Consider the following 26999-nt stretch of genomic DNA (forward strand, 5'->3'; position numbering starts at 1 on the left):
GGTGGGATGAACTGAGAGTGTAGCTACCATGTCTCAAATGGCATCTGGTGGGAAGCTACTGTATAACACAAGGAGCTCAGCTTGGTGCTCTGTAATGACCTAGTTAGGTGGAATGGGGGTGGGGGTGGGAGGGAGGCTCAAGGGGGAGAGGACGTATGTATGCTGCTGCTGTTGCTGCTAAGTCGCTTCAGTCATGTCTGACTCTGTGCAACCCCATAGATGGCAGCCCATCAGGCTCCCCCATCCCTGGGATTCTCCAGGCAAGAACACTGGAGTGGGTTGCCATTTCCTTCTCCAATGCATGAAAGTGAAAAATGTAAGTGAAGTCGCTCAGTCGTGTCCGACTCTTAGCGACCCCATGGACTGCAGCCGACCAGGCTCCTCCATCCTTGGGATTTTCCAGGCAAGAGTACTGGAGTGGGGTGCCATTGTGGCTGATTCACCTCATTGTACAGCAGAAACTAACAACATTGTAAAGCTATTACACTCCAATTTTAAGAGAAAGAAAGAAAAAAAAAAAGACTCATGACCTGGATCCCTGAGACTAACACTCCAGCACTTTTAACTACATCTCTCAATGCCTCAATTTCCTCTTTGAAAATATATATAGACTTTGCTTCAAATATTGTTTGAGGATGAGATTATCCATATATGTAAATTTGCTGAGAGAGCATCTTACATGGAATTTTACACTCTACCTGTGCTTGCTGCTGTTGTCTGGGTAAATCCCCAGTCATCTCTAGACATCAACTGCTTTGTGTACTCCAGATAAAAACGATCTCTTTACTGCTCATGTTATAAGGATATCAAGAAGATGAAGTTTACAGGTAAATTGTCACCAACTTTCCGGAGAGGATACTTGTCTAAACCTAATGAATCTATAGACAGTCTCTGTTCTAGGTCTGCAGGCTCCCCTAAGCATGGACTAGTTTTTTCCCTAGAGACAGTGGGTGTGAAAGTGTCTTGGGACTTACAGGAAGGAAATTTCCACTAATAATTATTATACCAATAATATTTCACTAATTATTGTTATTAGTATACTACTATACTATTATATATAATATAATAGCATACTATGATGCTTTTGAACTGTGGTGTTGGAGAAGACTCTTGAGAGTCCCTTGGACTGCAAGGAGATCCAACCAGTCCATCCTAAAGGAGATCAGTCCTGGGTGTTCTTTGGAAGGAATGATGCTGAAGCTGAAACTCCAGTACTTTGGCCACCTCATGCAAAGAGTTGACTCATTGGAAAAGACTCTGATGTTGGGAGGGATTGGGGGCAGGAGAGGAAGGGGATGACAGAGGATGAGATGGCTGGATGGCATCACTGACTCAATGGACGTGAGTTTGAGTGAACTCTGGGAGTTGGTGATGGACAGGGAGGCCTGGCATGCTGCGATTCATGGGGTCACAAAGAGTCGGACACGACTGAGCAACTGAACTGAACTGAACTGATTATACTATTACTTTTCTACCACTTATCTACCATCCCTAGAACAACACCTTACCATAAAGCAGACTCTCATCAAATACATGCTAAATTAAAAATACTTTTACTTAATCTCTCATTTCTCACAAAAAGTAGCTGAGATATGTAAGATTCTTATCATTCTCTCCTTATAATAAAGACACCACTTAGAGTAAAATGAAATCTACTTTACTGCGGCAGTAGAAATCATTGGCCTCCTATACAATGTCAGGAACCTTTGTTCTTAGCTCTTCAGGCACTCTGTCTATCAGATCTAATCCCTGGAATCTATTTCTCTCTTCCACTGCATGAAAAAAGGCAAAATGGTTGTCTGAGGAGGCCTTACAAATAGCTGTGAAAAGAAGAGAAGCCAAAAGCAGGGGAGAAAAGGGAAGATATACCCATTTGAATGCAGAGTTCCAAAGAATAGCAAGGAGAGATAAGAAAGCCTTCCTCAGTGATCAATGCAAAGAAATAGAGGAAAACAATAGAATGGGAAAGACTAGAGATCTCTTCAAGAAAATTAGAGATACCAAGGGAACATTTCATACAAAGATGGTCTCAATAAAGGACAGAAATGGTATGGACCTAACAGAAGCAGAAGATATTAAGAAGAGGTTGGCAAGAATACACCAAAGAACTGTACAAAAAAGATCTTCACAACCCAGATAATCACGATGGTGTGATCAATCACCTAGAGCCAGACATCCTGGCATGTGAAGTTAAGTGGGCCTTAGGAAGCATTACTACGAACAAAGCTAGTGAAAGTGATGGAATTCCAGTTGAGCTATTCCAAATCCTGAAAGATGATGCTGTGAAAGTGCTACAGTCAATATTTGGAAATTTGGAAAACTCAGCAGTGGCCACAGGACTGGAAAAGGTCAGTTTTCATTCCAATCCCTAAGAAAGGCAATGCCAAAGAATGCTCAAACTACTGCACAATTGCACTCATCTCACACGCTAGTAAAGTAATGCTCAAAATTCTCTAAGCCAAGCTTCAATTGTACGTGAACCATGAACTTCCAGATACTCAAGCTGGTTTTAGAAAAGGCAGAGGAACCAGAGATCAAATTGTCAACATTCTCTGGATCATCAAAAAAGCGAGAGTTCCAGAAAAACATTTATTTCTGCTTTACTGACTATGCCAAAGCCTTTGACTGTGTGGATCACAATATACTGAGGAAAATTCTGAAACAGATGGGAATACCAGACTACCTGACCTACCTTTTGAGAAATCTATATGCAGGTCAGGAAGCAACAGTTAGAACTGGACATGGAACAACAGACTGGTTCCAAATAGGGAAAGGAGTACATCAAGGCTGTATATTTTCACCCTGCTTATTTAACTTATATGCAGAGTACATCATAAGAAACGCTGGGCTAGATGAAGCACAAGCTAGAAACAAGACTGCCAGGAGAAATATCAATAACCTCAGATATGCAGATAATATCACCCTTATGCAGAAAGCAAAGAAGAACTAAAGAGCCTCTTGATGAAAGTGAAAGAGGAGAGTGAAAAATTTGGCTTAAAACTCAGCATTCAGAAAACTAAGATCATCGCATCTGGTCCCATCACTTCATGGCAAATAGATGGGAAAACAGTGGAAACAGTGAAAGACTTTATTTTCTTGGGCTCCAAAATCACTGCACTTGGTGACTGCAGCCATGAAATTAAAAGATGCTTGCTTCTCAGAACAAAAGTTGTAAACAACCTCAGTTCAATTCAGTCGCTCAGTCATGTCCGACTCTTTGCGACCCCATGAATCGCAACATGCCAGGCCTCCCTGTCCATCACCAACTCCCGGAGTTCACTCAAACTCATGTCCATTGAATCAGTGATGCCATCCAACCATCTCATCCTCTGTCGTCCCCTTCTCCTCCTTCCCCCAATCCCTCCCAGCATCAGGGGCTTTTCCAATGAGTCAACTCTTTGCATGAGGTGGCCAAACTATTGGAGTTTCAGCTTTAGCATCAGTCCTTCCAATGAACACCCAGGACTGATCTCCTTTAGGATGGACTGGTTGGGTCTCCTTGCAGTCCAAGGGACTCTCAAGAGTCTTTTCCAACACCACAGTTCAAAAGCATCAATTCTTCGGCGCTCAGCTTTCTTCACAGTCCAACTCTCACATCCATACATGACCACTGGAAAAACCATAGCCTTGACTAGACGGACCTTTGATGGCAAAGTAATGTCTCTGCTTTTGAATATGCTATTTAGGTTGGTCATAACTTTCCTTCCAAGGAGTAAGCGTCTTTTAATGGTGAACAACCTGGACAGCATATTAAAAAGCAGAGACATTACTTTGCCAACAAAGGTCCGTCTAGTCAAAGCTATTGTTTTTCCAGTAGTCATGTATGGATGTGAGAGTTGGACTATAAAGAAAGCTGAGTGCTGAAGAATTGATGCTTTTAAAGTGTGGTGTTGGAGAAGACACTTGAGACTCCCTTGTATTTGCAAGGAGATAAAACCAGTCCATCCTAAAGGAAATCAGTCCTGAATATTCATTGAATATGATACTGAAGCTGAAACTCCAATACTTTGGCCACCTGATATGAAGAGCTGACTCATTGCACAAGACCCTGATGCTGGGAAAGATAAAGGTGGGAGGAGAAGGGGATGACAGAGGATGAGATGGTTGGATGGCATCACCAACTCAATGGACATGAGTTTGAGAAAACTCCTGGAGTTGGTGATGAACAGGGAGGCCTGGCATGTTGCAGTTCATGGGGTCACAAAGGGTTGGACATGACTGAGAGACTGAACTGAACTGAGATATCATTTAAATGAACCTGGAAGTCTCTTGTAAAAGATGACCTCAGAAGGAGAAGTTCCTTTAAGAGTGAGATGAGTGTGTTTTTTTATTTGTTTCTTTATTTACCCTTGACTAGGAGTTTAAATGGGAATTTCAATAAAAGGGATTTTTCTCTAGTTTTCTACTGAACCCATAAAAGGAGAATAGCAAAGAAAACATAAGCTGTCTCTTCTGGTTTGCACAGCTGGCAGCTGGCAGTTCAATACAATAACCTGGAATAAAGGAGAAACAATGGCAAATTTTAGTAGGAAAGACTGTTTGTCTTCAAGACTCTTCAAAGCATTGTCATGGAGTTGTGTTTAGAGAAAGGATAGGAAGCATTTAATAACTCTTTTGAGAAGAAGTACAATGAAGCCAGAGGCAAACATCCTTCGGCTGACATCATCCGTCAGCATGTGATGCAGTATTTACAAGTCTGAGTTTTATCTACAGAGCAGCTGGCATAAACCTCTACAGATTTCCTCAGTAGCAATATTGCTTTCCACACAGATCACACGGGTGGAAGATTTTTCCTTGCAGTTTTCTTTTAGCCCAGAACAACAAGGCTTTTTCAACACAGTGGTAAGATACTGGACTTTAGCATCGGGATAATCAAGTTCATACCCTCGGTTCAGTTCAGTCGCTTAGTTGTGTCCGGCTCTTTGAGACCCCATGACTGCAGCATGCCAGGCTTCCCTGTTCATCACCAACTCCCGGAGCCTACTCAAAATCATGTCCATTGCATTGCTGATGCCCAGCTGGGCATACCCATAATGAACTGGGTATCTGATCCAACTCATTGAGTTCCAGACTAGTTCTTTTTAGATTTATTTTTAATTAGAGGATTACTTTACAGTGTTAAGTTTCTTCTGTACAACAACATGAATCAGCTATAAGTATACATATATCCCCTCCCTCTTCAGTCTCCCTCCCACAACCCGCATCCCATTCTGCTGGGTCATCCCAGAGCACTGAGCTGAGCTTCCCATGTTATACAGCAACTTCCCACTAGCTATCTGTTTTACACACAGTAGTGTAGATCTGTCAATGCTGCTCTCTCAGTTCATCTCACCCTCTTCTTCCCCGGCTATGCCCACAAGTCCATCCTCTACATGTGCATCGCTATGCCTGCCCTGCAAATAGGTTCATCAGTACCATTTTTCAGATTAGTTTTTAAAAAGTAAAAGGATAGGAAAAATAAAACCCTATCCTGCAAATGTAAAGAGGCTTTTTTTTAACATGCTTTATTCAAACATCATTAAATGCATGAAAAGAAAAATTTTAGTAACATTGAAAGAATAATAATACATTAGATTCCAAAAATCTATTCATACAATGGAACTTGTACCAGAAGTTATGTACACCTTAAATCAGATTATGCTGCTTTTTGTATTCTTCGAAAACTAGAAGAATCCCATTAGAAAGTATCTGACTTCCAAATATTGAGGCCAACTCTGAGACAGCCTTCTAGACCTTCCTACATATTTCACAATCAGCTACTATCTCTAAAGCAAAAGTTCCCAGCAGACTTCTCACATTTCCTGCTGCTACAGGGCTCCTGACCTGTTTCCTGTTGATAAGTTTTTAAGAGCGGTTCAATATCCTCAGGAAAAGAAATAGCTCACTGCGTACCCTGGGGAACTCAGATCTACCAGGAAAGGTCATGTTCCTCATATGACTTTTCCCTGCAATTTCTTCAGAATTACCTAAACGCACAAGAATCTAGAAAATAAAAAGTCTTCCCTTGTTAGAAAACCCATTCACAAGGAGCTACCCTCTCTGATTTTTGACAGAAAATTGTTCTCACAAAGTCATATTTTCAAAGTCATGTTATGATTATTTCCTATTCTTAAAATTTAAAAAAAAGAAGAGCAAAGGGATTTGTCTGATAATAAATTACAATAAGGGGTCTTTAACTTTCATTTTATGGCCACAAATGTAGTTCTTTCTGCATGACACAATAAATTAATGCAAAATTTGTTCAACAATGAAGAAATTTCCTAGCTAACTAATGGAAAACTGAAGGGAAAATTCGTAAGAAGGAAATCTACAAGCAACGATTGGTAAGTGGCACAGTATGATGGGAGTAAATACAACCATCTTCTCTTTATTGTGTATTGGCTAATTTTATGTCATTTCACCATGAGATAGATATTTATGAAAAATAAAAGTGAAGAATCCCAGCTTCCACTGTTGAAAAACAAAGAATGATAACAGATTATCCCTTCTAGTGTTAAACTCCTAAAATTGACTTCTCTCTAAGCCAATGAAGTCAGTGTGTCGTGATAGTGTTATCTGGAATTTCTGCTAGGTGTGTGCATATTGTTATTCTGAGCAGGGGACGCCTGCACAAGAAGCCAGCTGTGTCTGATGTCACAGTGTCCCTTTCATTTGCCATGATCTGATTAGATAACTTACCCTATCACAATTCATTTGACTCATCCTTAGCCATATGCTGAAGACATATGCATAACTAAAAAGATTTAAAATTTAGAATGTTAAAACTATCCTCCTGAAGAAAGCATGCCTCTCCCAGACCTCTTAGTTTCCTCAAATAATGAAATAATCAGTACTATTGCAAAAGCAACTACAAACTCTCAATAAGACACGTATAACCACAATACTGACTGCTATCATATTTTGTGGAAGAGCACCTTAAAGTTGAGTTTTTCCCTAAATCATAAGTCCATTCTAAAATCGCCAACACTTTCCATTATTTATATTTATTATTATTAAATCTTTAGTACCTGGGGCAGTACACAATTTAGCGACTAAACCACAGCAACACCTGGAAGGTATAACAGGGACTAAATGGACAGAAATAGGAACTGGACCCACATTAGGCCAGGTGCACATAAAGAGTCGAGAGTTGTGATCTGCAGAGTAGAAGCTTCCAGCTCTCTGAAGGGGGCCTGCTGTTGCGGTTGTAGCTGGAGAACTGTTCACCTCCACCTCCGACTCAGAGGCTCATGGAGACTCTGCACCTTCACCATGGCTGCGGCTTTTTCACAGGCACATCGTCTCAGCTCTCTGCAGTCCTTGGAAAAAGCCTTCCCATTGAGGATGGTCACACAGTCCCTGCTTCTCAGGCTGGTCAAATCTACTATAACATCAAACCTCAAAAAAGAAAGAAAAAAGTTATTTTATCATAGTTTATCTCTAAAATAAGGAAAGTACATAGGGAGGGTCCTAAGCTAGATAAAGTTATAGAATAGACACCCAGAATGAGTTTACTGAAAAGATGGGGTCACCAGCCTCTCTTCTCAGCCCCTCAACTTCCACATACATTCCAGGGGCATCAGGTCACTCAAAACAACAAAAACTATTTCTGACTAAAATTAAAATACACGTTGTCATCCAGCTTATCATATGATTTTACTGCCATCCAAAAAATTATCTATCTTCTCTGTGACTCAGTTTATTTAACTGAAGGCAATGGCACCCCACTCCAGTATTCTTGCCTGGAAAATCCCATGGACAGAGAAGCCTGGTAGGCTGCAGTCCATGGGGTCGCTGAGGGTCAGACACGACTGAGCGACTTCACTTTGACTTTTCACTTTCATGCATTGGAGAAGGACATGGCAAACCACTCCAGTGTTCTTGCCTGGAGAATCCCAGGGACGGGGGAGCCTGGTGGGCTGCCGTCTATGGGGTTGCACAGAGTCGGACACGACTGAAGTGACTTAGCAGCAGCAGAATAAAAAATAATCACAATGAATATGTACTTTCTCCTGGAAAAATAAATCTTATATAGTTATATAGGGGTTTTCCTGGCAACTCGAATGGTAAGGAATCTGCATGCCATGCAGGAAACCCAGGTTTGATACCAAGGTTGGGAAGATCCCCTAAAGAAGGGAATGGCAGCCCACTCCAGTATTCCTGCCTGAAGAATTCCATGGACAGAGGAGCCTGGGGGGCTACAGTCCGTGGGGTTGCAAAGAGTCAGACATGACTGAGCAACTAACACTTTTCACTATAGTTATACAGAAAGATGTCTGCTCAAACATGGCTTTAAATTGTTATTTATTTTTAAATTAATTTTTATTGGAGTAAAGTTGCTTTACAATGTTGTGTTAGTTTCTACTGTACAACAAAGTGAATCAGCTATGCATGCGTGCATACTAAGTCGCTTCAATCATGTCCGACTCTTTGCAGCCCCATGGACTGTAGCCTGCCAGACTCTGCTGTCCATGGGGATTCTCCAGGCAAGAACACTGGAGTGGGTTGCCATGTCCTCCTCTATGGGATCTTCCCAGCCCAGGGAACAAACCCACATGTCTTACATCTCCTGCATTGGCAGGTATGTTCTTTACCCACAGAGCCACCTGGGAAGCCCAAATCAGCTATATGCATGCATGTATCCTTTCTTTTTGGATTTCCTTCCCATTTAAGTCATCACAGAGCATTGAATAGAGTTCCCTGTGCTATACAGTAGGTTCTCATTAGTTATCTATTTTATACATTAGTATCAATAGTGTATATATGTCAATCCTAATCTCCTAGTTCATCCTGATTCACCCCTGCCATTCCCCCTTGATATCCATATATTTGTTTTCTATGTCTGTGTCTCTATTTCTGCTTTGCAAATAAGATCATCTATACCATTTTTTTAGATTCCACATATATGCATTAACATACTATATTTGTAATATATTTTGATGATATAGATATTACATTTACCTATCTTGAAGAATATACCATACTTATTCCTATCTAAATGCACATATAAGTTAAACTAATTTTTGATAATATAATTGTTTATATTGTAAATCCTCAGAGACTGTATTTTGAAAAACGTGCTCCCCATTTCATTGCACAGAAAACCAAGAGATCTAAGGTTTTACTTTATCTCTAGGTATTAACAAGTTGTAGAGTTGTGTGACCTTACACAGGTCACCATTACAACCTGGGCTTCAGTTTATTCTTCTATAGCAGAGTTTCCTCTCTCTCTCTCTCTTTTTTGCTCTCTGTCAATGAATCCCATTTAGTCTCTCTAACTGATTTACGAGCCAACCCACTCCAGTACTCTTGCCTGGAAAATCCCATGGACGGAGGAGCCTGGTGGGCTGCAGTCCATGGGGTTGCTAAGAGTCAGAGATGACTGAGCAATTTCACCTTCACTTTTCCTTTCATGCATTGGAGGAGGAAATGGCAACCCACTCCAGTGTTCTTGCTTGGAGAATCCCAGGGACGGGGGAGCCTGGTGGGCTGCCGTCTATGGGGTCGCACAGAGTTGGACACGACTGAAGCGACTTAGCAGCAGCAGCAGCAGCAGCAGCTGAGAGTAAGGACTATATTCTATATATATCTTTGATGTCCTCCTACACAGTATCTTGTCACTCAAGAAAAATCTATTAAATGTTTTTCCCATGTAACATGCTAAAGGCTTACAGTTCGGAGGAGTAAGGGGTTCCATCCATCCACAGCCAGGCCTTGCCGCTGCCGTTGCGGGATAGCCCTGTCCAATAAGAGTAGAAAAACTCAGAGTAGCTCTGAGGCATGGCAAACTCCTGTGAAAGGCACACAAGAAAACCTTTAGCTTTAGAGATGTTATAATATATACATGGAAATGTGTATATATTGCCTGGCTTGCATTTTAATACAAGAACAACACAAGTCCTGCCTATGTAACTAATAGGACATTTACAAAAAATAGTGTCCATCCTGAAGTTTGCCCAAGTTAAAGAATTATTTTGTCTTAGTAAGTATGGACTGAATACCAATGTGCTAAAACCAAGAAACACATCAGCCAAGATTTAGAAATGATCCACTATTTTCAAGTCACAGGATTAAATAAGATTGATATAAAAAAATGTGGGAGACAGATTTGGAGACATTTGGGAAATGGAAGAATCTGGAAGGAAAAGTGCAGGAATGTGAAGAATCTTCACAAATATATGTGACAGGAACCAACCAGGAAGGAGAAAAGAATAATGCAAAAAAAAAAAAAATAGGTAAAAGAGGAGTTTATAAGGATGATTCATGTCTCAGATGAAGAAGGAGAATGTTTCATACATTTGTATATACATTTTTGTGTATGTATATATAGAATTCCTTTTCTACTGTCCATATTAAAAAATGTTTGATTATTTTCCTCTATCTATTCTCATTCTTTAACTTGAAATTTATCTAAATCTGTTATAATTATACATTTTTATGTCTTTCTTTTCCACAATACTATGAATTCCTTAAGGACATACACTTCATTTTATTTATTTTCACATTCTTAACCCCTCAGATAATTAACAGCACATAATGGTTCAATAAAAGTTTATCACAAATATAAATGAAGCTATTGCTAAGCAACAGTCATAAAACAGGCATATCAAAGGAACTGTAGCTTAAAATATTATCACCAAATAAATCGTGATCCCTTCATGTTAAAAGTTCTATAAATAAATCATATGAAAGTGATTTAAATATATATAAACATACAAAGTACATGAGAGAAAATTACTATATAACTTCCACAATAATATTTCCAACCACTGAATATAGTGTTCTTCAGTGGTATATCTGAATCCTCAGTATATGCTGGAGGTGGAGGAAATGAAGAGAATATGAAAAATTAACAGAGTTTATGCCAGGTTACACTGGTTTGGCCAAATAAATTACCTCATTTTCTGCCTAAACTTAGCCATCAAGAAAGGATGAAAAAGATTATTTTAGTAGATGAGAGAGACTGCAGAGTTTCATTCATCATAATCATAGATTTCAGGAAGTGGAAAGGAATTAAGATGCAACTAGAAAGATGTTCTTCTCCAGTGGCTCAGCGGGGAAGCAATGCTCAGTGCAATGCGGGAGGAGACCTGAGTTCAGTCCCTGGGTCTGGAAGATCCCCTAGAGAAGGATATGGCAACCCACTCCAGTCTTCTTGCCTAGAAAATCCCACGGACAGAGGAGCCTGGCAGGCTACAGTCCTTGGGGTCGCAAAGAGTCAGACACGACTGAGCATGATGCACAAAGACAAGTTTACAGAAAGATGTTAAGAGTTTGCAGACTTAGTTGAGTATTAATTTTAATTAAATAACTCTGTTGATAAACTACTCTGTGCCATGATCCCTGCTGAAACAATGATAGGTAAACAATGGTCATACTGCTTGAGGAACTTAATTCAAAGTCAATAACAAATGTAAGAGAAAAGGGAACAATCACAGCATTTTAATAGAGAATTTGAATTGTATGTACCGATCAATAAATGCCAATTTTATTTTCATATTTTCCTTGACCACTCTATGTTAGGGTTATAAACTTTCAGAAGGCAAGATATTTATTTTCAGATTATGGAAATGATTTAATTACATGGTTTTCAATCAAAAGTTTTGTCACTTTCACAGAAAAACAGGAAGTGCAATTTTCGTTTCTCTGGTATGGCACCAATATCGCTTCCTTCTTACATAAGCCAAAAGAGGTTAGGAAACTGAGACATTCTTTATTTGAGTCCTGACTGATGGTGAATTTGAAAGGCTTTCTTTCATGTTTCTAAGGAGTGGATATTTGTGGAGATAGTTCCACAAATGACCACAGGGGATCACTCAAAGCAATAAAAATAAGATTAAGCTTTGATTACAATAAATGAGAAAGTCTGTGGACCTTGATTGCTTAGAATCTTTTTATTAAATTAATTTTTATTGGAGTATAGTTGATTTACAATATTGTGTTAGTTTCAGGTGTACAGCAAAGTGAATCAGTTATACATATATCCACATTTTTTTTTTTAGATTCTTTTCCCATATAGGTCATTACAGAGTACTGAATAGAGTTCCCTGTGCTATAGAGGGATTTTTATATATAACAGTGTGTATATGTCATTTATTTTATATATAATGGTATGTATATGTCAATCCCAATACCTCTTTCTGAGAATACTTCAAACACTCACCAACCTCAGGACCTTACCAGCACTTCCTGTGTGTTTATCTTCAGCATAGTCGAGTTCTCAGCAATGCAGAAATATTCACAGCCCTGCCAACTCTTACTTTCTTTATAGAATCGGTAGCATTTGTCCCCATGCCATTTCCATTTTTCTGGGCAAGGGCTACATCTGTGTTCTTGAAAAGAAACCAAATTTAGTAAGTTATTTTCTACCTGTCTTCCTTCTCTTAAAATCACATAATATTTGATGACCCAAAAAACAATTGACTCTTTCTCTCTCTTAGATATTTAATTGCCCAGGCAATGATAATTACAAATGTTTACTGAATACCCACTGTACTCCAGGAATTATAGTTGGGTTTACAGCAGGAACAAAAACAATACAGTGGGAGTTAGAACAGACATGATCTGCTTTCATGGGCAATGGACTGTAGTTGTAAATGGTTAGAACTTCAAATGTCTTGCCCTGTGTAATTCAGCACCAAAAAAGTATATTCAATTTCATTAAGAACCTTTTCATCTGTTCAGAAACTCAATATGCATTGGATTTGAGAAACCATTGAAGTTTCTATAATTTTCTTCCTCAATATCCTCTTATACAGTAGTACAAGGATTTTTTAATGAAATATATAGCAATAGGATATGGATTATTTTCTCATTCAAATATAAGTAAATAAAATTTTAGAAAAAGACCACATAAATACTAAGCTATGCATGAATTAAACCAGCAAATTTCCATGAGTCAGAAGTTAGGATGGACATCAAAGTCAGAGAAGTAAGTGCACAGACCAAGGGTGAGATGGACTGAGTGGGTAGTGACTATAAATATAAGAACTAGGCTCTCAGAGCCATGGTCTAACACCTATGTGGGCACATGGTCCTGGGCCTTTAAGAGTTGGGTATCTGAAACCAAGTCCCTTGTGGGTATGCAGTGAGATGAAAATCCCATCATTCCACAAAAATATCTTTACTTTAAAAGCAATCCAGTGTCAAAATGTTGACATCTTAAAATCTGAGGTCAACATGCAAATGATTTTTATATTCTTGTTTGTATTTTTCTATTTGAAATATTTCATAAGGTAATCCTGTATTTTATTTACTTGTAGTGTTATTTGGGTTATTCAAAGTTAATTGTACTTATTATTTAAAAATGTCTGAACTTGATGAATCCCATCCTACATGATTTCAATAACTGGGGATGACCTGGCTGTTCAAACCCTTTGTTAAGTTTGCCAGATGACTTGCTGAATAATACATGGTTCCCAGGTACTCTGATGGGAGAATCAGCTCTGTAAGGACAGATGTGCTGAGAACAGAGAGAAGCTCAGTGATCAGCACTCACCTCCAGTTTTGTTATAGAGCTCACGACAGAGTTTCTCAGCCACGTGATGCAGAGTTTCTGCAAGTTTCCTGTTTTGGGTTCGGAGAGATTGCAGCTGTCGGGAGAGATTCCCCAATTTTTCCTCCTTTTGCAAAATGCTGTCTTGCTGAGTGTTGGAGAGCTGGTAGAACTGAAAAACTAAATCAAATTACCAAGTGAGGCTGGACAGCGTATTTCTTCACTTTTATTTCTATTGTCTACACCTGGGGAAAACAAAACAGTATGTTGTTTGAGATCCCAGGCTCTGAGATCTCAAATTGCCTACATTCAAGTTTGGACTCTAGTCTATAATAAATTGCATTGCCTTGGGCAAATGAATTTCTCTATTTCCTTATCTGAAAATGTAGAGTTATAATAACTGTTCCCAGCTTCAGGGATAAACTCCTTAAATATATTTACTGTTCAATAAATCTTTCTGTGTATACTGTCAAACCATTACTCAACCTAAAAGTATAAAGCATTTATCTATTAATCATTATATTGAGTATTGACAATGTACCATATATTTTTATCATATTCATAGTAATATTATCATTTCTATATTTTATAGCTTTGTAAACTGGGCCCAGTGAGAACAAGTAATTTTCTCAATATGATTAGGCTAGAAAATTTCAACTTAGCTTTAAATTCCAAGTTTCTAAATCTAAGTAGAAACATCCTCCATGAATCATGAGAGTCACTTTCTATCTGAAAAGAATATTGCCTGCAAAACAACAGTTATATCAAAATTGGGGAGCCAGGGTAGAAACATTAAGATGCATTTAAAAAAAATTTAATTTAAGATTACAAACAAGGTCTAAAATTTCCTATAAAAATGCAATTTTTGACATTAAAACCTGCTTTTACTGTTAACAACTTTCTTCAACTGTTCAGGACATATTGTTAAAGGGTCCCATCTGTTGAAATAAATTTATCCCCTTTTGTTTTTGAGTTTTAAACTTTATTCTTACTAGTTTGAAAATTAAAGAATTTTATACATGAATTCTTCTTTATTTGATTTCCACAAGTCTCTGCAAAATGATTATATAACTTCTTGGACTTCTTTATTACAATAGTGTGTGTGTGTGTGTGTGTGTGTGTGAAAGTGTGTATTAGTCACTCAGTCGTGTCTGACTCTTTGCAACTCCATGGACTGTAGCCCGCCAGGCTCCTCTGTCCGTGGAATTTTTCAGGAAAGAATACTGAAATATTCTCGGAAATAGATTGCCATTCCCTTCTCCGGAGGATCTTCCAGACCCAGGGATCAAACCCAGGTCTCTGGCATTGCAGGCAGATTTTTTACCATCTGAGCCACCAGGGAAGCCCCCCTTTTAAAAAATAATATTTAATATTAGATATTGTAGTGATTAAAGACTTGGTCTATTCTCTGTACCTTGAAGAGGTTGGATATAAATTAAATCTTTCCCTCTGCATGGCCCACTGAGCCATAAATGCCAGAAACAAAAATCACTGCAGCTATGGTCTTTTGTGAAATGGAAAAGGGCTGATGGGTACATTCATTAAAAATTGCTGATGTTAAATATTGATATATTAACAGGCAAAAACCTTCTTATCGCAAACAGAATGTAAACGTTTAGCTGGAAAGTGATTGTCGTATTTTAATGCTTCTTCCACTATATTCATCATTTACAGGGTTTCATTCAAATAAGGACTTATTCACAGGCTCCAGAATCAAAGTTAAAAAAAATAATAAGTATTTCTTATCCTAGACAAACCTTGAAACCAGGATCCTCCCCCAAGTTAGAGTGTGGACTTACACACAAGCCCCAGAGCTGCCAGGCCAATCAGCAGCACCAAACAGAGAGTCAGCAGGATCAGGGCCACTGGACGCCAAGCAGAAGAGGGACGCTGGTGCTCTGCAGGGAACAGAAGCAAAGACAGGGTTTCACTTTTTCTTCCTCTTGGATCTACATCAGTAGCAAGGGAGTAAGAGGAGTTGGTTCTAACAGGTTTCAGGGTCTAGTTACCATTCCCTTGGTCCTGGGAAATAGAAACAAAGCTCCAGGCCAGGCCTGACTTAATCTCTGCTAGATTCTTTCATAAGCCCTGCTCACTTCTACCTTCCTCCTCTACTCAGTCCTACTTTGCATTGAATCAATATATGCATTACTGTTAACCTTCTTTTTGTCAAAATTAAAGTTGCAGAAGACTCTCAAGAAAATGCCTTAACAAAGAACAATTTTTCACATCATCAGAAAAGAAGTAATGTGTTGTTACTTTTTTCAAAACACTCCCTTTCCCAGTTTGAAAAAGCAAATTGCCTGTCAGTAATGAGGCAGTATTGGTAAAGAACCTTCCTGCCAATGCAAGAAAATGGAAATGGCATCCTACTCCAATATTCTTGCTTGGAAAATGCCATGGGCTGAGAAGCCTGGCGGGCTACAGTCTTTAGGGCAGCAAAGAGTCAGACACAACTGAGGTACTGAACACAGGCACACACAATGAGAAGTTATTGTTTTACTGTTTTGTTTTGGAATTTCTTTGTTGAAAGTCATTCTTATTTTGCTTGTTCATTCATTTGATTTTATAGCTCCAAAAATAGATGATAAATGCAACATGATCATCAGTTTTTCAATGACGGATTTAAGTAATCTCAACCTTGTACCCATTAAGGAATGGGAAAAATGAAACAAAACAAAACTCTAGCCAGCATCTTTCCCTTGCCCACAGCCCACAAGCTTGCCTTCTGGTAATTGCATAGATTCTGCTGAGTCAGAGATAAGCTCATCACCTTGTAAGGTCAGCTATCAATCTGATTAACTAGCAATATGTGACCAGGAAAACCCGCAGTCAGATGCAAGTATCCTCTAGCATTGTGATAAAAATTAAAGGGCAGTTAAACTCTCAAACCCTGGTCTCTTCATGACCTGTGAGTTTCACTTCATTGGGAATTCAAATTAAGTTCAAAAGCAGAAAGATTAAAGACATATAAATTCATTTCCTCCTTAGCAAAGTCCCCTACATGATAAATTTCAGATACAAAGATCTGTATTATGCATTATTTCCAAATAGGGAATGGTAACTATTAATAGTAAAGATAATACAGAAGTAGAAAATATGATCAATATCCTCTGAAACTTACCACCAAACAGGGAAAATAAGTAAAAATCAGGATCCAGATATTGATATATTTTAAAATGTGAATCTTATTTTAATTTTATGATCATATCTTTTCACAAAAACTTTCAATGGTGTGCATTATTTTTAGGATAAAATCCATTATCAGTTTTCCTAAAGACAGATGGCTCTTTTTAAAAAGTGGGCATTTTATTATTGTACTTCTCAACTTAAAAACTGCCAATAGGGGGAATTCCCTGGTGGTCCAGTGGTTGAGAATCTGTCTGCCGACGCAGAGGACACGGGTTTGATCCCTGGTCCAGGAAGATCCCACGTAAGTAGGGCAACTAGGCCTGAGAGTGTGGCAACTACTGAAGCCTGGCATGCCCTGCCCTAGGGAGCCTGTGCTCTGCAACAAGAGAGGCTATCACACTGGAAAGCCCATGCACCACAATTAGAGAGTAGCCCCTGTTCAGTTCAATCAGAGAAAGCCAACACCCAGCAATGAAGACCCAGCACAGCCAAAATAAATAAAAATTAAAAAAAAAAAAAAACACAACACCTGCCAATAGCTTTATTGCACTTAGAATAAAATTCTACAAGCATCTTTTTCTTCTGGAGCCTATCTAGGTCTCTCATCCATTTCTGAACTATCCTCTTCTCACTTAAACAGTCTAGTCACAGTGACCTTCCGTTTATCCTTGATCCAAACCACTGTGTCCCTGTCTTGAAAGTGAAAGTGAAGTTGCTCAGTCGTGTCCGACTCTTTGCGACCCCATGGACTGTAGCCTACCAGGCTCCTCTGTCCATGGGTTTTTCCAGGCAACAGTACTGGAGCGGGTTTGCCATTTCCTTCTCCAGGGGATCTTCCCGACCCAGGGATCAAACCAGGGTCTCCCGCATTGGAGGCAGACGCTTTAACCTCTGAGCCACCAGGGAAGCCACAAATGTCCCTGTCTTAGTACCTTTGTATTAGCTCTGTTTATACTCCTGCATTAATCAGTCCTCAGGTGGGTTACTAGTAGCCTACTTGCAATCGAGGTTCCCATTTGTAAGACGTCATTGGGAGTTCATCTCTAGCACATCATCCCATTATGTATGTATGTCAAAAAAAAAGATTACTAAGTGATATTCCATCACCTTTCTGTGCTTTTGTCTATTTCCTCTGCTTGAATGTACATTCCATTAAAACAGTGATCTTGTCGGGACTTCCCTGGTGGTCCAATGGTTAAGAATCCACCTTGCAGTACAGGGCACACAGGTTTGATCCCTGGTCAGGGAACTAGGATCCCCCATGCTGCAGAGCAACTAAGCCTGGGGGCTGCACCTCCTGAGTCTGCGTGCCACGACCAGAGGGTTGGTGCACTGCAGTGTAAGATCCTACATGATGCCTGGGTGCCACAGCGAATACTTGAAGCATGCAAATAAATAAGATAATACAAATAATAAAAACAATGATCTTGTCTATCTTGTTCACCAGTGTATTTCCACCACTGAAAATAGTGCCTGGCCACATAAGGGCTGAATACATATTTGAGGGCTTCCCTCACAGCTCAGTCTGTAGAGAATCTGCCTGCAGTGCAGGAGACCCAGGTTCAATCTCTGGGTCAGGAAGATCCCCTGGAGAAGGAAATGGTAACCCACTCCAGTATTCTTGCCTGGTGAATCCCCTGGATAGAGAAGCCTAGCAGGCTACAGTCCATGAGGTCACAAGAATCGGACATGACTTAGCGATGAAACCATCACCACCACATATTTGAAGGAGCAAATGCATGAAGGATGAAATTATGAAAAATTAATATTATCTAAACTACGTAATTTTTACAGAGGCACAGAGCATTGTCTAACATTAAGCTTTACAGGATGATTTTTTATTTTTTCAATCTATTGACTTTTCAGCAAGATTTCTGTCAGCAGAGGGCAGACTCAGCTAAATTCATCTCCTGGCCAAACTGGTTTCTAGACACTGACTTAAGTGACATTCTGAAGCATAAGCAGATATAGCAGAGACTTGCTTTCTCCTCTGTTTCTTTCAAGTGGCTGGTCTATCAGGTTTGGTCTAAATTTTTCTGGAAATTGCTAGCTACTCATGACAGCATCCTTAAGCATATCTCAAATCAGCAGAACATGAAAGAGTAAGATCAGAGATACAGCTTAAGCTAAACATCCTCCTGCAAACTCTATGTCTCTTTAAAGTTCTATAAGCCTATGTAGCTCAAGAAAATTAACCGGATGGATGTTTATAGATTCCAGAGGCAAGTGTATATGTAGACCCACCACCATGGTAGCTTTATTTTTCTCTCTTATCTATTCAGTTTAGTCATGTCCGACTTTTTGTGACCCCATGGACTGCAGCACGCCAGGCTTTCCTACCATCAAATATATTATATATCCTACTTACTTGGGGTAGCATGGAGGAACTGTGGGAAAACTGACCCAGCACTAGGAAAACAGACTTCCATGATGGTGAGACTATAGTATTGAAAGTTTTACTTATTCCTTTTCTTTGAAGTTATTTTTTCTCTAGGTATGTTTTTTTCTAACTGTGAATTTAATTTTCCCGAGTTTTGTTCCAAGTACCCTGATCATAATTAAGTCTCTCTATGGGGACCACTCCCACCTTAAAATAAGAAAAATAAGCTGCCTGGAGGTGCTTTGGTTTAGCTTGGCTTTATTTTTTGGAAGACAACTCCAATGCTGTCTCCTGAGGCTTGTTTAGAAAAAGGTGTGGTCAGGCCAAGGAATGATACCAAACATCCCTAGGAATAATAAGATATATATAGAAAAAAACACCTCTTTCCTGTAACCTCTCACTATAATATGCCATAAAAGGCTGTAGTGCTAAGGTCAAGTTATGAATAAAAATCCCTTTGTAGTTACAAGAAATGTCATTGGTGAGAACAGTTGTCTTACTTGAACAACTGCCCTTCATCAGCCATCAAGGAAGAGTTTGTACACCTCCTCTCCCAGGGCCTCCAAGAAATAAAACAACATTGCTGAATGTAGACTTTTTAAATGCCTCTGAAATAAGAAGGGTCCTAAAAGCTTGAAAAGACACAAAGAATTTAAATAATTTGCATAAAATCACATTGCAAACTGGGCTTCCCAGGTAAACTGGGCTCAGTGGTAAAGAACCCGCCTGACAATGCACAAGATGCAGGTTCGATCCCTGGGTTGGGAAGATCCCCTGGAGAAGGAAATTTCAACCCATTCCAGTATTCTTGCCTGGGAAATGCCATGGACAGAGGAGCTTGATGGGCTACAGTCCATAGGGTCCCAAAAGTCAGACAAGACTTAAACACTAAACAACAATTTATATGTCCAATCGAGTTTGGTTTCTGAAATATATTTCAAAAATAACATTACTATTAATGATAATTGCTAACATTTCTTGAGTTACTGAGATAAATACTGTATAGGAATTAATATCATCCATCCTTACAACTACTTTATGAGGTAGATACTATTATCATCTCAGTGTTACAGATAAGCAGCTGAGTCCTAGAGAAGTTAGTAAGGCAATTAATTAGTTAGAGGTTAGTAAGACAAGGATACACAGCTACTGATAATAGTACTTATTGTGTTATATATGTTTTAGCATTTCATTTGAATCTCCCAATAATTATTCAAGAGGGCACTACTTTAAACTTTTATTTGGATAAGAAATCTGCAGTGCCCAAGAGCTGCTTAATTTTCTTATGGTTGCACAGCTAGTGAATGACGGAACCAGATATGCTATCCAAGCATTCATTCTAGAGCTGAATATTTTTTAAGGGTGATTTTATTTTGTTATTTATTTATTGGGCGAGCAGCATGTGCGATCCTAGTTCCCTGATCAGGGGTTGAACCTGTGTCCCCTAGAACTGGAAGCACAGAGTCCTAACCACTGGATCACCAGGAAAGTCCTGGACCTGAATATTTTAAATCATTTCCCAATCCTCTCAACAAATCCCACATTAATATTTGCCTATGTAAGGGAGCTCCATATGGAATTACAGAAACACTAGCATTTTACCACTTGCAACTTCTCACATCTGTGTTGTGAATATCTTAATAAGAGTCACCTTAAATTCATATATTCTCTACTCTACCACCAAGGTGAGCTTACTAAATTTAAGTCTCCCTTAAGGTTAAGATGGGCTTCCCTGGTGGCTCAGAGGTTAAAGTGTCAGCCTGCAATGCGGGAGACCTGGGTTCAATCCCTGGGTTGGGAAGATCCTCTGGTGAAGGAAATGGCAACCCACTCCAGTATTCTTGCCTGGAGAATCCCATGGATGGAGGACCTTAGTGGGCTATAGTCTACACGTCGCAAAGAGTCGGACACAACTGAGCGACTTCACTTTCACTAAAGTTAAAATGTTCCTCCAGCTATAAAAGGTCCTGCATAGAAGCATCCCCTCCTACTCTTCAGCCTCAGTTGCCCCAACCTCTCCCCCATCACTCCTTCCCTTTGAGGACCACACATTCTTCAGACCAACAGTCTACCTTGCCATCCTGTTTGACTTTGCTGATGATTCCCAAAATTGTCTGGATCTAAATTCCAATCTGACATCAACACCTCATCTCCTCTCTTTGTAGTTTTGTCTTCCTTCTTTTATCCATGAATATACAGCACCAAGCTAGCTCTTATCTCTGTGCTTTTGTCTTTCCACATGTGGTCGTCAGTCTGGAAAGGCCACCCAGGGCCAGAGTTGCTCTTCCTGGAAAACCTGAACTTAGACTTACAGACTAAATCAAATGTCACCTCGTTTAAAGATACCCACATGTGTAAACACTGTCAGTAACTTATTCATTCCTCTTTGTTTCTGTGACTTCCTACATATGTTCAATAGCAGTACATGACATGCTCTTCTAATCAGCAATTAAGATCATTCCTTCCACTTCTCCAAGCACCTAAAAATAGAGCCTCCCCTGTGCCTACCATAATGTTTGACTTTTAATAGTCATGAATTAAAGATGTGTTGAAACAATTAGAAGTGGTTTATGCCATGACTCTTTTTCTATACAGTTTTTTCTTTTATTTATGTTATCATGGAGCTCTTTGCTTTTTTGAGGGGAGGGAGGCTGCAGAGCATATGGGATCTTAGTTCCTCAACCAGGGACAGAACCCAAGCACCCTGCATTGGAAGAGCGGAGTCTTAACCACTGGACTGCCAGAGAGGTTCCTCTGCCACGTCTCTTGAATGAAGGGTTTGTGCTGTGGTTCAGGAAATGAAGCTAAAAATCTTGGAAAAATTCAAAAATATTATAATTAATATGAGTAAGGAAAAAATGGAACTTGAATTTAATAAAGTTTCTCTTCTTACTATTATTTTCCCCTTAAACACAAATACGTTTTCATATTTTTTGATAAGGCTATATTTAGACAGGAAATCTGACCCATAATTATTTCATTCTCTCTCTCTGGTACATTATTACTGGGAAGTGCTGTAATTGCACCTCTTTCCAATCTACAATTGAGTTAGAATCTCCTACACTGTAAAAAATAATTTTAGAAAGCACTCATACAACTGCACAGCACATTAGCTCTAACTTTTTACCTTTTCTCTTTACAGCCAGGCTCCTCAAAAAAGAAGACAGAAAGGGGGAAAAAAAGGAATGAAGAGAAAATTACTTAAATTATGTATTTTCCTTCTTAACTACTAGTTCCTTTCACACCCCTGCTATGAAAAATGACCAATAATCCATTTTGCTTCCTATTTCTAATAAATTGTTTTTAACCTTCCTCTTGCTTGGAACTCTCTGCCATATTGTTTATTATTTTTAAAATTTGCTATTTATTACCATTGGCTTGTCCGTTTCTCTCAAAGTCAGTGTCTCTTGGCTTCCTAGAAGCCTCTCTTTCCTGCTCCACATCCATTACTGTCTGTCACTCATTGTTAGTGGCTCCTACTGGATCCCTTTCTCAGCCTGCCCTCCAATTATATTCCCCAAGACTCTCTCCTTGGCGCTCTTCTCCTGTGCTTTGTCTTACTTTGTTTTCATTTTACATTCCTCAGTGATCTCACTCAGAAAGTTTAATCCCTACCTAAAAGCCATCAATTCTCACGTGTGTTGGGTTGGCCAAAATGTTTGAGTTTTTCTGTAACATCTTATGGAAGAACTCAAATGAACTTTTTGGCCAAGCCTATGGGCTTCCCTTGTGGCTCAGCTGGGAAAGAATCCAAGAGCCCCTGGAGAAGGGAAAGGCTACCCACTCCAGTGTTCTGGCCTGGAGAATTCCACGGACTGTATAGCCCATGGGGTCACAAAGAGTCGGATATGACTGAGCGACTTTTACTTCACTTCATACGTTTAGCTCAGACCCACATGTGATACATACAAGTGCCTTTAGGCAACTCCAACTGCTTGTGCCTTCTCTTACAAGCATGTCACACTCACACTGAATCCATCCTCTTTCCTAGTCCTCCTGTAGCTTTCTTAGTTGATGGGAGCACCATCTACATAACGTCAGATGAAACCCAGTCAACCTATGCTCTCCTCCTCCTTGCCTTCCCCCTTTGTAACCAGTCACCAATACTTTAAACACTCACTTCTCAGTATCTTTCATATCTAATTCCTCCTCCTCATTCCCACACTACTTTAGCTCAGGCTCTTCTCACCTCATGCTCAGACTAAAGTAAAAGCTGAGTATTAGCTCATCCAGCTTCATATTCCAGCTTCATATTCCTTCAAAACATCCCCCTCCAACTCTACCCTTCAGCCATAATATATTTCATTATCTGTAATACAGTTACATAAGACTGCCATGGCTTTCCTCTTATGTATCTGGCTGCCTGTAGTAACCTCAGCCCCTTACACCCTCCCATTTCTGTTCCCATATCACAAGAAACACCTTAAAGTTAAGTCCACTCATTGGTCATCCCTCTTTCAAATCTTTCCTGATCTCTACCCTTACCAGACAGAAATGACCAATTCCTCTAGGAGAGCATGCTCCATCACAGCACTGCATCACACATGCTGTTTACTTAACAACTTTCTTATTCTTTAAATTTCCTCATAAGCAGGGATCATATCATATTTGAAATTATATCCTCAGTACTTTGCAACATGCCTGGCATGACACAGACCTCAAGCATAAATTTAGGGAAAGGTCTGAGAGTGTTGTCTTTCATTTTTATTTTGTATGCTTTGAATTATTTGGCATGTTTTAAACACAAATGTGAATTTTATATCAAAAATTGAAAACTAGAAAATAAAGTGAATATGTAGACTTTATTTTTATTCATTCTAAAGAAAATATTAAAATTTCCCAGGCATAATTGTGTCACAATCTTAAATTGAATCTGAATCTTCTGCATTGCTGAAAAACTTCCAAAGTAGTTGTTGTTATTATTTTTAGCAGCAAAATGATATCAGATCTATTTTAATAAATAATGAGGCTTCTATTGTGACATTCCTCTAAATACTTGCATTATCATGAGATGGAAACAAAATATCAGACATGTAGGGTAAGACAACTATTATCAGATGTTTGCCTTCAAGACACTTTGACCTCCACTCCACCTGCTTCAATTGCCATTCTTACAAAAAGGTTGCCAGATGTTTCAGCTGGTGTTTTATCCTGCTCCACCCCTCTCTCCACCCTCTAACCTCAGCAGAACTTACTGGTACACCCTGTTCCTGATCATGCTGATCACCAAGCCTTGTGCTAGTTCCCAGCTCTAGTCAAAGGTTAAACTGAAGCTGTATACAAGCTACTTGAAACCACAGTCCTAAGAGCTGACTCTTCACAGGATTTGTTGGAGGAACATACAATATCCTATTACACATATCCAGTGGCTACAGAAACTGACATCTCAAAGTTATCGGTTTGTTTCATATCAAGGAGGCTGAAAATTTCCAGGATCTAGTACCAGAAACTAGATACATTAGTATAAATAAATCAATGACTAAAATCTAAAAAGCTGCCACAGGAATCCAGGTGGCACAGTGGTAAAGAAACCACCTACCAAGGCAGGAGACATGGGTTCAAACCCTCGGTCAGGAAGATCCCCTGGAGAAGGAAATGGCAAACCACTCCAGTATTCCTGCCTGGAAAATCGCATAGTCAGAGGAGCCTGGCAGGCTAGAGTCCAAGGGGTTGGCAAAGGAGTCGGGTACAACTGAGTGACTAAATAACACCTTGTGGTATTAGAACCTAGTCCCGTCTCTACTACAGTTTGAGATCTTTTTACCAGAATGCAGGTCACATTTCTACCTTGGATTGTCTGAGTTTTCTAGGAGATAGAATCCTTCTTCTCTGGACTGAGAAAAATATCTATGTATAAATGTGTGCATGCTAAGCTGCTTCAGTTGTGTCTGACTTTGTGTGACTGCATGGACTGTAGCCTGCCAGGCTCCTCTGTCCATGGGAATCTCCAGGCAAGGACCCTGAAGTGGGTTGCCATTTCCTTCTCCAAGTGATCTTCCTGACCCAGGGGATTGAACCCAAATCTTATGTCTCCTGCATTGGTAGGCAGGTCCTTTACCACTAGAGCCACTTGGGAAGCCTGTATGTATATATAGTTATGTATAAATGCAAATATAAATATATATATATATACATTATGCGAAAAGGTGAACTATCGGAAATAGCATAAGATAGGATGAAAATTACTTTCACAATTTAATCCAATCATTTCAATAATATTCTAGGGGTCAAGAGAACAAAAGGGAACGAGATGGGATGTAATTGCAACTGCAGCCATTATTTATATCACCAAATCATGGAATTTCAGAGGTGAAGGGATGTTAGAAAGCATTTGTTTTGATCCCCTCTGATTTCACAGATAATAAAACCAAACCCCTGATGTTGGCGTGACTCTCCCTAGGCCTCACAACTTCAAGAAGCAGAATTACTGTAACAAATTATCAGGGTTGGCGTATCCGCTTGGAAACGCCTCTCTAAAGCCATGAGTTCAAAACTAGCAGAAAGGTAGCGTTTATCAATCTAAATTTCCAGATCAGATCGCAGAGGGTAACTAAAACAGCACTGGATCTGAACACAGGAAGGAGAAAAGACATTGCTCTAACTGTCCATTCAGTCTGACGTTTGCCTGTGTGCTACACAAAATGGTAAAAGTAACACACCCTCAAATGCAAACCACTCTGCCAGAGACAGACTCTTAGAAAAACCTCTGTGCATATACTGAGTTTAATTTTCTCACGTGTTCATATATGTGGCATACAAGTTGTAGTTAAGTGCACAGATATGCATCATTGTAAATCACAGAAACATTTTCTCTTTCCTCCACTTCATACCCTCCTAGGCTAGGAAGCTGGTACCCTAGCTCATCTCATTTCTCAAGGGTCTGACCAACTTGGACTACGGGTACCTGTATGGCCAAGCTCTGGCCGCTGGGATGTAGCAGAGGCTTGAGAATGCAGGCTCATCGTGGTGTCTCCATCAGCATCCAGCATGTCCCGCGTGCTGCTGTACTTGGCCAGCATCTGGATTCCTGCACGGGTGACCGTGGGCTGTGGCTGGATTTCCCCAAGTGAGACGGTTCAGAGACCGAGGCACTGAAAGGCATGCCTGAGGTTCTCCTCCCTGAGCAAGTAGTAGGGGAAGCCTCCGACTCCAGTTCCTGCCACCAGAGGCCCAGCCCCTGTCCTGTGAACTTGAGCTCTGATTGCCAAATCCGTCAGGCCGAGGGGAAACAGCGTGTGTTTTCTATTTGGGCGGTCTTCGTCTGAACAATCATCCGAGGGGTTGCCCTTCTCGGCTGTCTTTTGTTTATTTGTTAGTACTTCCTGTGCAACTACAACCTAAAAAAACGGCAAGAATTTACAATCACCAGAAGGAAGGTTCCCAGCAATCATCGCAGAGGGACCTCACAGGGCTCTTATCCACCACACACTCCCTGAGTTACTCAGATCTAGTTTAGTCTGCCTGTGCCTTTGTGAAAAGAAATTATTGGACTGGCCTCTTTCTTTCTCCGAGGGCATACGGTAAAGCAGGGTCCCCAACCTGTGGGCATGGACTGGTACCTGCTGTCAGATCAGCCTTGGCATTAGGTTAGAAATAAAGTCCACACCTGGTCTTAGATCCCTGGATATGTTCCAGTATCTCCCAGTTTATTGTCTATGGGAACTTGAATAGAATTTGTATCCTACCATTGTGTAAAAATTATATAAATCTTAATTATGCTGAATTGGTTCATAGTGTTTTTCAGGTTTACTATATCCTTCTACTTCTGTGTATATTCATGCTATTAATTTTTGAGAGTTTGATACTGAAACTCCAACCAAAAATCTTAATTTATCTACTTAAAAATAATTGCGATATATGACCTTGTTTTATATTTCCAAGTCTCCTGTAAATGTGTTATCATATTTTCACAATTTAGAAAAGAAAAAAGAAAGAAAAAGTAAAATGATTTTTAAAAAATAAATAAAGTGCACAAGAAACATGATGCACTTGAATCATGCTAAAACTACTCCC

At 39.6% G+C, this 26999-nt stretch overlaps 1 protein-coding gene across 1 annotated transcript; it reads right to left on the bottom strand.

Annotated features, from left to right (window-relative positions):
* Nucleotides 1-6324: 6324 nt before the first annotated feature.
* On the bottom strand, nucleotides 6325-26323 carry CLEC1A (C-type lectin domain family 1 member A). Its single transcript, XM_044941093.2, has 6 exons — nucleotides 25891-26323; nucleotides 15274-15372; nucleotides 13478-13654; nucleotides 12160-12311; nucleotides 9652-9770; nucleotides 6325-7377 (listed from the first exon to the last, which is right to left on the bottom strand). Exons 1-6 carry the CDS (start codon nucleotides 26003-26005, stop codon nucleotides 7203-7205), a joined length of 837 nt encoding a protein of 278 aa, XP_044797028.2. The 5' UTR covers nucleotides 26006-26323; the 3' UTR covers nucleotides 6325-7202.
* Nucleotides 26324-26999: the final 676 nt, after the last annotated feature.

This window comes from Bubalus bubalis, chromosome 4, assembly GCF_019923935.1.
Source record: "Bubalus bubalis isolate 160015118507 breed Murrah chromosome 4, NDDB_SH_1, whole genome shotgun sequence".
NCBI lineage: Eukaryota > Metazoa > Chordata > Mammalia > Artiodactyla > Bovidae > Bubalus > Bubalus bubalis.